Here is a 12,736-nt window from a genome sequence, read left to right as displayed (position 1 = left end):
GGGATGGACTCCCCTTGGGCCCTGAGTATCGTTTCCTTAAGTTAGTTAAAGGCTGCTGTCATATTCCCCCATCGTCTTCTTTTCCTCAGAGTAAATAAACCCAGTTCCCCCAGCCTCTCATCAGAAGTCATGTGCTCCAGCCCCCTAGCCATTTTTGTTGCCCTCTGCTGGACTCTCTCTAACTTGTCCACATCCTTTCTGTAGTGGTGCGTCCAAAGCTGGACACTCTACTCCAGATATGGCCTCAGCCGTGCAGAATAGAGGGGAATGATTACTTTCCCCGATCCACTGGCAACGCTTCTACTAATGCAGCCCAGTATGCTGTTAGCCTTCTTGGTAACAAGGGCACATTGTTGAGTCATACCCAGCTTATTGTCCCCTGTAACCCCCAGGTGCTTTTCTGCAGAGCTGCTGCTTAGCCAGTTGGTTCCAAGCCTATACTGGTGCATGGGGTTGTTCCGTCCCAAGTGCAGGACCTTATTGCACCTCATAAGATTTCTTTTGACCCAATCCTCCAATTTGTCTAGGTCACCGAATCCTAGCCCTATCCTTCAGTGTATCTGCTACTCTCCCCAGCTTGATGTCATCTGCAGACTTGCTGAGGGTGCACTTCATCCCACCTTCCAGATGATTAATGAAGATATTGAACAAAACTCGTCCCAGGGCCAAACCTTGGGGCACTCCACTTGACACTGGCTGCCAACTAGACATCGAGCCATTGATCACTACTTGTTGAGCCTGATTATCCAGCCATCTTCCTGTGCACCTTGCACTCCATTCATCCAGCCCATACTTCCTTAGCTTGCCCACAAGAATGCTGTGGGAGACTGTATTAGCAGCCTTGCTAAAGTCAAGGCATGTCACATCCATTGCTTTTCCTGCATCCACAGAGCCAGTTATCTCCTCATAAAAGGGAATCGGGTTAGTCAAGTATGACTTGTTCTTTGTGAATCTATGCTGACTGTTCCTGATCACCTTCTTTTCCTCTAAGTGCTTAAAATGGATTCCTTGAGGACCTTTGTGATTTTTTTCCTGGGACCAAGGTGAGGCTGACTGGTCTGTAGTCCCCTGGATCCTCCTTCTTCTCTTGCTTCAAGATGGGTACTATATTTGCCCTTTTCAGTCATCCGGGACCTCCCCCGTTCGCCATGAGGTTTCAAAGATAATGGACGGTGGCTCGGCAATCACATCGGCCAACTCCTGTAGCGTGGACTTGTACGCATCCAGCTCTTTGAAATAGTCTCTAAACTGTCCTTTCAACACTGAGATCTACTCATTTTTTCCCCAAACTGTGCTGCCTGGTGCAGTAGTCTGGGAGCTGACCTTGTGTGTGAAGACTTAGGTGAAAAAGGCACTGAGGATCAGCCTTTTTCTCCTCATCTATGACTTAGGCTCTCTCTCCCATTCAGTAAGGGACTCGTACATTCCCTGACCTTCCTCTCATCGCTAACATACATATAGAAACCCTTTTTGTTACCCTTCATGTCCCTTCCTAATTTCAACTCCAATTGCACTTTGGTCTTACTGATTTCACCTGCATGCCTGAGCAATACTCTTCCAGTATTGGACAGTTGTGTGTCCAAGCTTCCACTTCTTGTAAGCTTTCTTTTGTGTTTAGGTTCACTGGAGTCTTCTCTGATAAGCTGGTCACCTGCTATATTTGCTATTCTTTCTGCACATTTGGGATAGTTTGTCCCTGCACTCTCAGTAAGGTTTCAGTAGAATACAACTAGCTCTCCTGGACTCCTTTCCCTTTCAGACTGGCCTTCCAGGGAATCCTGCCCATTGGGTCATAAAAGCACAAAAAGTAATTGAAATAGTAATTTTTTTCCTCACTATTTTCACCTGGTTTTCTAATGTTTTTCTCTTTAGACAGTGTAAACTAAATTTGAACTTTAAATATGGATCACTTTTTATAAAGAGATTTTTTTTCCATTTTAAAAATTTAAATTGGGGGTTTACAATGGAAAAGCTAATAAAGCTGTTAACATCATTTCATATACTTGCATTAGAAATATATGTTTTTATTTTAATTATGCTATTTGAAATCTGCTTACTAACACAGATATTTGCAGGTCTAGTGGCTGATTGTAGTAATAATACAGTCCAGCAATCGGCCACTAGACCTATAAATATTTGTTCAATTAGTTACATGTTTAAATTACTATATCATAAACCTTTTTGTTCATAATGTGCAGTTCAGGAATATCAACTACCTATAGAGGGTTTCAGTAGTCAAACTTTAGTAAACAATACACCTTCTGGCAACTTCAGAATTTTTTAAATTAAATAACGTTTTTTGTGTTTCAGGTGCAGATATTTGGAAGTTTTAAAACTGGTTTATATTTACCAACAAGGTTAGTAGTTTTTTTTGTATCTCTATTCGAGTAGGGTTTCAGGGTCCTGTGTTCTGTCCATTTATTTTCCGTCTCCTCATGCTGGAGTAATATGCATGCTGATTTAGGAAAATAGTCAGGTATTGAGCAGATATTCTACCCAAGGAAGTTCTGACTTTTTTTAAATCTCACTATCAGACACAATCATTGCATATATTTTGTATTAAAATATATTCTGAATATACGTTGGCTACCTGCCTGCCTTATTTTTTTGCTGTAGCACTTCCCTACTTTGTCCAGGAGAATTTAGGTGCTTAGTATAGTTAATAAAATAACATTTTAGGTTAACATGATAAGCTATGGATCTTTTGATCTACTTTGTTACCCATTCACAGGCATCAGACTTCCTTTTGATTCATATTTTTTCTTTAATTTCTAGTTGCAAGGTTCAGTGGCCTAGATCTGAGGTTCTCATGTTAAGCACTTGCTGCTGACTGCTTTTGATTCTGTTATTCTAAAAGAGAATCTTTGAATATCCTGTTACATATGCTAGTGTCAAGGGTTTAGTTAGATCAGGGCTGTCCAGCTTCTAACCCCTGGGAGCTTCCCACCATTCAGGCCACAGAGGTCTGCCATGTGGCTCTCCCTCCAACCCATTGCTGAATGATGCACCTGCATAGGTGTCCCTCACCTCTGTACCACTTGAGCACGGGAGAATGACTTCCCTCCCCAGCTGCAACATGTGCCCATGTGGGCGCCCCCACCACTGCAGTGCACAGCCCCGATTTTTTTCTGCCCTGACTCTTACAGCCCAAACTCTGGTTCAGTGCCCCATACTGTTGCCCTGCCCCCTGGGGCAAAAGCAGGAAGAGGAAAAGTCCTGGAGTCTCTTTGCTGTTGCAGCCAGAGCAAAAAGGGGAACAGTGGCCAGGTGAGAGCCCAAGGGCTGCACATTAACCGCTTATGGGCCCCGTGTAGCCAATGGGCCACCAGTTGGACAGCCCTGAATTGGATGATTGGTCATCTGGTAGGGTCTCTTGTGCTGTCCTGAAAATCTTACGTATGCTCAGTATGTTAAGTGTCCTGTCTATCCTTGTCTAAACCCAGAAAAAAGTTGCTGATGTTTAGCATTGTAACAGGTTTAATGCAAGTTTAGACACAAATGTAGACTGAGACAAGAGTGGTGGTTACCACTTCAGGAAGCCTTTTTTAAAATTCAGTCCGAGAATATCTCGTCTGAAACATACTGAACATGGTCTGTCCTGGTCAGCTAAACGGCATGCAGTTAAAACTGGTGCTGAACTTGCCTTTTGCTATTGCTTATTGTTAGCCATAAGTAATTTGTCTAGTGTGAGTATATTCTCTTTTTACAAGTGGTAAGATTCCTAATGGAGTTTTAGTGAATGAACAAAATCATAGAATTTATATATTTTCTTTTTTCTGCCTCATTGGAAAGCAGACCTGAAGTTACAAACGAAAAGGAAATTTAGAATAAAAGTGTACCCTGATGTCTTCACAGGGTCTGAATAAGCTTTCATTTAAGGGAAAAAAGAAAGCAGGGAATATTATGGTCTCCCACCATAGTTTGTATTAATACAGACAACTTTTTAATTTTATGCTATTGGAATCCCCGCCAGTTTAATGTTGGCAGCCTGTGATTCCTTTTATATGTCTTAACCTTGCTGATTCTGAACCTTGCTGCTCTTTCCAAATGCCTGAAACTCAGTGCAGTAGTGGGCAGTTACCAATTATTCAATCAGTAGATTAATCTGTTCCTCTCTAGGCACACACCAGAGAATCTCTCAGCAAGCCTAATATACAGCTCAGACTGGACTCTTGTAGATCTCCCCTTTTTTATGTCTGAAAATATTTTAATTGATAATTCTATTTAGGGCTTGCTACCTTCAACTTCAAAGGTAAAATTTGGAGACTTAATTAAGACATGATAAATAACTAAATACTTATTAAATATGTACCTTTTTTTTTTTTTCAAATTCTGTATCAGTGTGTATTCAGTGACTAGGTCTGCAATCTCTTGGTTAAGACTCCCATCCTGGGGATGCCCCAGTGGCATTGCTGGGTAGCCAGTTTGATGCAAAGAAACATGGGAAAACAAATTATTTCCTAGTAGAAGTCAATTAAGAGGCAAAAGTTTCATGCTTTAGAAATTATTCTGATTTATTCACTAAGGCTAAGTACAAACAGTCAAAAAGCCTGAAGCTGAATCGATTCAATCTTCACAGCGTACTCTAAGCTGTGTAGATTTAACGGATAAGCAAGTGAACAGACGTTCACTTTTGATTCTGGAAATACAGCTACATGCCTGCAGTGGCCCAGTGTGGTAGAGCACGCCTCCTTGCTGGGCTGGACCAGACAGCTTGGGCCAGGGCTGGCTTGCCCACTGCAGGAGGGGTAGGGTTTGTGGGGAAGATGCAAATCCTGGGATGCTGGGGGAACTATGAGTTAACTTGAATCTGGAGGGGTTTTAGGACAGAAATTCAGTTTAACCTAAACCAATGAAGTCTGGTACTATATCCATCCAGGTTTAATTAAACTGGCTTCAGCCATGTTGAAAGCGGTGTATGTGCACTGAATTTCTGTTGCGTTACCGTTTTGAACCGTTTCCAATCACTTATACTGGTTTATGTGCAACTTCTGTTCCCAGCCTAAATTAACTGTTGAAGGTCTGAGCTGTTTTCATACTTTAAACTTTACTTTTTGTCACAATTAGCATTATCAAAGTATCTGATGGTTGCTTCCCATCTGATTTTAAAATATATAACAATTGTTCCTTGTAATCCGAAATGTCTTGTATTATTTTGAAGTTTTTCTTTCTTTTGTTCAAGGGAATTTACAGAGGAACCAATGCTCATGTATGCCACTGAAATGTAACATTAAAAAACAAAACAAAAGCAAAAAACTGGCATTCATGTATATTTTAAATTGACTATCTTTGCAATTTATTTTTTTTTTTCCAATTCCAGTGATATTGACTTAGTTGTGTTTGGGAAATGGGAAACATTACCTCTTTGGACCTTGGAAGAAGCTCTCAGAAAGCACAATGTAGCGGATGAAAATTCAGTGAAGGTTTTAGACAAAGCAACTGTAAGTTGTTTGTTTGTTTTTGGGTCCCCCAGTTTAATGTTTTTAAAGAGAATTTCTAATTTGGCAAATGTCCTTTGGTAAATGTTTTTACCCGACCTACATTGCTTTGCATACATTCAAAGTCAAATTTGTTTACTTATTAATACATAATACAACTTTATTACTACTAAAGAATCAACCAGGCTGTGGCTTATAGCAGTAATTATATCAGCTACCCTAGTTATAAGTGTACTTATAATGATTCAGAATTAATGTTTTTAGGGGTTGGAAAGGTGATAATATTTAAATAGACAAATTCTATCCTAGATGAGAAACTTGTGCTCAAGTTTTTTAATACATAAATAATTCACTCAGTGAAACTCATTCCTGACCTCTTTTTGAAGCGTCTCTCAAGTCTGTATATCTTCTTTCCAGTCATTGATAAATTTCGTGAGATTTGTATTTTCTTTTGAAAATATTTTCTGAAACCAAAGGTCTTTATTTCTTAATCATTGTCTCCCTCTGGTGTTTTCTTCACTAGAAATGATACTATTTTGACTTTGCAATTACATGTTAGGTAGCCTTCATAAATATTACTATATTATATATAATAGATTTTTAATTTAAAATACTTTGTGTTTGAAACATAAATCATTTAAAGGTATGGGCAAAAAGGAAGTGAGATCTTATTAATTCAGTGCTCTTGTGATCTTACTGTCTTGCTTTGTTTGTTTGTCATCCCCCCTTCCCCCTCGGCTTTCCCTCTGCAAATCTGGAAGACAGTTTGTTTGCTAGTGCAGCTATCTGTAAACCACATTGTAGTATTTAAGTTCAGTAGATCTTGGAAAATAGATTACAGCTGAGATCCCTGTACATTAACTTTATCTCTTTTCTTTGTCAGGTACCGATTATTAAACTGACAGATTCCTTCACTGAGGTAAAGGTTGATATCAGCTTTAATGTACAGAATGGGGTTAAAGCAGCCCAACTCATCAAAGATTTTATCAAGGTTAGATAATACTTATAGTAGAACCTTTTGAATTATATATCAATTCACTTTACATTTTTCTTTGACTCCATTCTTATTATAAAGTCAGGTGTTCAAACACTCTACACTTTTATTCTTTGTTAGTGTGATAGCCAAACAAAGGGGCACAAAAAAAGCAAAAAGTATGTTGCTGCCTGAAAATTCTGGAATGAAGTATTCATGGAAAGTGTACATCTAGAAATATAATCAAGATGATTCATTAGCATTAATATTGAATATATGTTCCCTAGTACCTTGGCAGTTCAAGGCTGTGGGTTGGTGCAATGTTGTAATTAATTTCAGGCCTGTGTATTAGTAAACAGGGTATTCATTATTTAATGGCTACTTTTAGATGAATCTCCATAGCTTAAAAAATGCTGTTAACAAATTTGCTATTAATGACTCTGTCATAGGTTATCTTTGCATGGTATTGCATAACATAGTTTAATTGTCAAGACAAACAAGAAATGAGTTAATATGTGGAAGCTAATTGTTAGGTTTTAATAGGCTTTTTTTTTGTTAAAACTTTGCAGTCTTTTTGAACTTTCTTTTCTTTTCTCCTAGTGAAACATTTAGATGTACATAGTAAATTCCTTGGTGAAACGGGCAGTAAAATCTGCTCGTTTGATAGGGCACGGCGGTGCCTTTAAATCTAAGGGAATGCTGAGGTGTACTCCTCTAGTGGCAACTCCAACCTCTTTGTTTACTCAAAGCCAAATGGGTCAGTAGGTGAGCTAGCAAGTGAGGTCAGTAGCTGTACAAGATGGATCAAACTATGTAGACTAGTTAACTCGATATAAAGCAGTGACTGAACATACTTGTGACTTAATCCCCAGTCTTCCTTTAAAATCTGACCTGCTGCCTGCTGTGCACTCTTTAGCACTAGGACCATACCCAGCAGCCTTTTGTACTGATAGTTATCCGTAAATATTACAATACCAAAATGAGGTGCAGATCTCTAAATGTTTGACTTCCCTCAGTACATGCCGCATGATCTTGTCTACTGTATTTTGTCAAATACAAGATGACACTGAGTATAATATGACCCTATTCTATATTTTCCATTCTATATATGGAACATTTATAAAGTTGTTATAATATTCCAGGTGTGTACAATCTAATTACTGGAGTGTTGTCTTGAATTCATCCCCTTCCCACTGCTACAGTAGGGAAAACGGTGGCTGCAGGGAGTCAAGTGGCTCCCTTGCCCTCTGCCCTCCATAAGTTCTTACCCCTGCAGCCTTCCCCCTCACCCCCTTCCACTGTCAGACCCTGCTCAGGCTCTGTTCCCTCCTCAAGCACAATGTGGAAGCAAGCTACATGTGACAGTGAGGAGGGGGAAAGAAATAGAGGAGGGCAGAAACTGCACAGAGTAGGGGTTTTCAACCTTTTTTGGTTGTGTACTCCCAGAAGCAGGGAGTCCCCTAGCAGCTTGTCGAGTGGAGGGGGTGGGGAATCCTTCGCGTGCACAGTGGCGAAACCAGAAGTGCCCCCGCTTCTTTGCACTGCTTCCGCATACCCCCTGCGGCCTTCTCAAGTTACCCCCAGGTGTATGTGTACCCCTGGTTGACAACCCCGAGATGACCAATCAGAGTACTCTGGACAGACAGGATAAGCCTATTATTATTAAAATAGATGGGGCTTTTTTCCCATGCTGATTGGGAGGGTAAAAAACCTAGTCTTATTTCAAGTAAATACAGTATGTCTTTGACTTCTAGAAATGTGTCATACCTGAACAAGAATCTCTGCAACATACCACTAATTACAGCCACAAAGCCTACATAGGTACTACAACAGGGGTGGGCAAAATATGGCCTATGGGGCCCCTAAAAAATTTACTAAATTAAGATTTATTTGCCCCCAGCTGCCTGTCAAAGCTGCCAGGAGCCAGGGGCAGTAGGACCCAGAGGAAGCCTTCAGCAGGCTTGAGCAACTCAACCCTGCCCCACCCCACCCCACCCCCAGCCAGCTTCCTGCTTTTCTGCCCTGCCCTGCTCCAGCACCAGGTGGCTGTGGCTCCCAGCACCAGACCACAGAGCATGGGACTGCTGGTACAGGGAGGGAGGGGGTGTGTGTGTGTGTGTGTGTGTGTGTTCATAAGGTGAGGCCCACACACGCACCCCACCATATACCTGCGCCCACACCACCCCTCGCATTGCCATACACAAACCCCAGCCTTCGCCCCCCCTCAGACTCTATATCCACATACACCTACCCACATGCTCCCTCACTCCACATATTCACCCCCCACAATATACAAGACTAAAACCTCGTTTTAAGCTATAGTGCAGTCACTTCTATGTACACTACACAAACACATATAAATCAGGACAAAAATATTTTTTGAAACCAAATTAATGAATGTTCTAGATGTTTACGTTTAGAGTACAATTTGGTATTTTTCTGGTTCAAACACGAAAGCCTTGCTGAAAGGAGCAAAATCCCTTGCTGAAAGGAGTACTTTCGGGGGGCGCTTTTGGTGGCAAAGGTCAGGGGTTATGGGGCAGAACAAGATGGTGACCGGGGGGCAGCCCTCAAGAGGCAGGGCTACCCATGCAGCCCTCGACAGCTTGCGAAAACTTGGTAAGCAACCCTCTGCCCAAAATAATTGCCCAGCCCCTGTACTAGAACTAAGGGTACCAGAAATTAAGTTTATCTGCCTAGTTTGGCACCCAGAGCTATATTTAATTAAATAAATCCTCTGGGTCTGCTTGGCATTATTCAGCTCCTCTGAAGGTGGCATCCGGACAGAGATGAAACAGGAAAAATAAAATGCGCCCTTCTCCCAATAGTTTCTACTTGGTCTCTGTGACCAATCTGTAAGTTGAAGCAGGAAAAGGAGATTTTAGGAGTTAGGACATCATTTCACCCTCTATGGGAGACATGAATGGGACAGGGTCCAGACTCTGATTTCTACCTATGGGTCTTACCTTTTGGTGTGCAGACATGGCGTCACCAGCCACTAGAGAAATATCAAACTGTGTTTTTGAGACTCAGACTACGGGGAAGCGTTTCATGTAGGAATGAATAACCTAACCCAGCAAGGCTGCCTAGAATGATGAAAGTGCCTCAGCATGGTGAAATTTACAAGAATTAAGATATTCAGTGTTAGTAATGATCAAAAGCAACATGCTCATATTCTGATTGCTCCATCTTTCCAGATGAAACTACTAACCCCTTACAGCTGTTAATTGTTGAAGACTGTAGGACCCTTCATGACCTCTTGAAATGAATGACAGACAGTAGGGGTTGAGACATCTGGCATGTTTGCTATGAACTATGTTAACCCCACTCCAGAGTAGAAGTAGAGTGGACAAATTTTGTCCAGCCTTACACAAATGTAAATCACTCTGCTCCAGAGTAACGTTACCCTTTGAAGTGAGGAGTGCCAATTGCAGGAAGTTAGATTGGGAGAACTGGTTGTGTGCTTCCCCCACCCCCATGCTGAAGGTAGCAGTGCAGGGAATGCCTGCGTGTGTGGTGTGTAGTGCTACAGACAGATCTGCAGTGCCACATGCTGCAGGCCCATGCTCATCTGGATGCGGCTAAGATGTCCAAAGATCATTGGTAGGCCTCTGCCTCTTTCTTAGTCACTTATTTCCTTTGGTCATTTTGTACAAGGATATACATTCTGAAAATGACTGAGAAAGCCCTTCCAAAATAAATAAGGTATTCTTATAACTATTCTTTTCAGGAGCTCCTTGTAGCTGTAGCATATGAGAAAATAAAATACTGCTCTCAGGAACCGATTAAAAAAACAAAAAACAAAAACAAACACTTATTTAGAAGGAAACTTCTACTCTCCCCCATTTGCCAGAACTTGCTAATGAAGTACAAATGACTCCAGTGAGACAATCTTCCAGTTCATGGACAGACTTGCAGTTCTTAAGAGAGAAACTCAGAAATAATAATTTAAAATGCTAAGATGGCAATACCAAAAGTTGTAAATGTCAGACACCACTGTCAGGACAGTAACTGCTTCTGCCACTGGGCATAGATTGTTGTGGCTGCAATCATTGAGGTCTCAAATCCTGTATGGGCACAGTTGTCATTTGATGGTCATGATGTTTTAATGCCAAAACAGAGTTTAAATGACTTGAGGGTACTCTTCCACTTACTTGAAAGAAAGCAGATCTCACTTTTAGTTTTATAGGAAAGTCTTTGAGTTTTTATTTAAATAGGATTCCTCATAACCATGTACTTGGTATGCTGCCAGCAAGACAATGAGAGTAGGACCCATGTGGACAAATACTTGATAAAAGAACGGCTACTCACTTTGCAGAAATTGTTGTTTTCTTTTGTAGTGTTTTTTGCTTATCTTATATGGATCCTACAACCCAGTATTGCTTTTCTGCCACTGCAGAGTCAGTTAGCTTTGGCATTCTGGATTTGATGAAAGAACAGAGGTTGTTTCCTCTGGATAATGTGTACAAAGACATGCAGGGTGCTGGCATTGTTCCAACAGATATCTTGAGTGGGTTCCATGTGCATAAAACATCTTGAAGAGCTAGTTAATACAAGTTTAGTAGTTCTTTAGAAAACAATTTGTGGACTTAACATTTTTCATAAAGAGGCCCTTCATTAGGAACACTCACAGGTGTAACTGTGTCAGATCTTGGCTTCAGTGTCTAGCAACTGAAGAATGCAACTCTTGTGAAGTGTCTTCTATAGGTTGCATTGATATTCCTTTAGTCGTCCTTGAAAAGTTGTAAGAAAAGCAGATACGTGTTTGGTTCAACCAGGACCAGCTCAGTTTCTCTTTAAATTTACTCCATAGTAACAGTACTGTGGAGTAGATCTAGGGAAACTTTGTAGTAATCGTAGGAAGCAGGGTTACCTTCACCCCTTTCTTCTAAGGGATGTCAAAAGGCAGAAGAAGTCCAGGGAAACTTGCAGGCCACTGTCCTCCATTTCAATGCAAAAATAACTTTGTCCATAAGCAAAGGAATATAAAGATATCCCATGTCACTTCGACTTGCTGTGTTTAGTATGGTAATATCAAGTAAAAATACGGGTGTCTTGCGATTTTAGGCACAACCATCTTCACCGTGGTTTGTGCAGCAAATGTATGCATAACGTTTAGCCAAAAACCCTTGTTTTCTTTTTCAGAAATATCCTGTATTACCGTATCTGGTTTTAGTATTGAAGCAGTTCCTGTTACAGAGGGACCTTAATGAAGTATTCACAGGTGGAATTGGTTCATATAGTCTTTTTTTAATGGCTGTCAGCTTTCTTCAGGTGAGTTAACTTTTTTTTGACATAACAGCACTGACAATTTCAGTTTTCTCCTGCTTGTGAAATTTCAGTGTTTAATGCCACATCTATAGGAAATGTCAGTGTTTAATATCATGTCTGTAGGCCAAATTCTGCCCTCATTGTTTACATTTGATTGTTGCCAGTGTAATTGGGGCCAAATTCTGCCCTCATAGTTAAAATTTGGTTAAGATTTTTGGACAGAATTTTTAAACGTTGGAATCCAGATTGTGGAATTAGAGCCATTTGCTTTGGAGGACTTAAAGAGTGAAAGTAGTTAAATATATATATATTTATTTATTAATTAATATGTGAAACTTGCTGATCTGGCCCATATTATTTAAAATGGCACTTGAGGGATCTACTGTAACCGAGTGCTTTTTAACATGCTGGTAACATTTTCAGAATATCAGACTGAAGGTAATTGGCTGTTCTTCAGTGTAAAATTTTGATTAAACTCTAAGTCAATAGTGGTACAGCAGAAAACACATTGTCCCACTTCAGCAGACCAACTTCAGAAGTGAGTTTGTACCTTCCATAAAGCTCATAGAAAATTAGGGTTGGAAGGGATCTCTGGAGGTCATCTAGTCCAATCCCCTGCTGAAAGCAAGACCATCTCCAACTAGATCATCCCAACCAAGGCTTTGTTTAGCCAGGTTTTAAAAAAAACGAAACAAAACACTCCACCAGTAAAGAGTCCACAACCTTTCTGGGTAGCCTGTTCCAGTGTTTTCCTACCTTCCAAGTGAGAAAGTTATTCTGAATATCTAATCTAAACTTCTGTTGCTGCAACTTGTGATGACGGCTCCTTGTTCTGTCATCTGTCACCACTGAGAACAGTCCAGCTCCGTCCTCTTTCAACCACCCTTTCAGGTAGCTGAAGGCTGTTTTTAAACCCCCTCTGTCTTCTCTTCTCTAGACTAAATAAGCCCAGCTCCTTCAGCCTTTCCTCATACGTCATTTGCCCCAGCCCCCTCACTGTTTTCGTTGCCCTCACTGGACTCCCTCCAATTTGTTCATGTCCTTTCTGTAGTGG

At 40.7% G+C, this 12,736-nt stretch overlaps 1 protein-coding gene across 1 annotated transcript in view; it reads left to right on the top strand.

Moving 5' to 3' along the window:
• PAPD5 (poly(A) RNA polymerase D5, non-canonical) overlaps positions 1-12,736 on the top strand; it is a 70,210-nt gene that overhangs the window by 42,745 nt on the left and 14,729 nt on the right. The window contains exons 3-6 of the mRNA XM_019535746.1: positions 2,311-2,357; positions 5,321-5,441; positions 6,322-6,429; positions 11,557-11,685. Coding sequence (XP_019391291.1) covers positions 2,311-2,357; positions 5,321-5,441; positions 6,322-6,429; positions 11,557-11,685 — 405 coding nt within the window. The remainder of the gene's footprint in view (positions 1-2,310; positions 2,358-5,320; positions 5,442-6,321; positions 6,430-11,556; positions 11,686-12,736) is intronic.

The sequence above is a fragment of the Crocodylus porosus genome, unplaced genomic scaffold (assembly GCF_001723895.1).
Source record: "Crocodylus porosus isolate Cpor-Errol unplaced genomic scaffold, CroPor_comp1, whole genome shotgun sequence".
Taxonomy (NCBI): domain Eukaryota; kingdom Metazoa; phylum Chordata; order Crocodylia; family Crocodylidae; genus Crocodylus; species Crocodylus porosus.
This window is presented reverse-complemented; position numbering and strand designations above follow the sequence as displayed.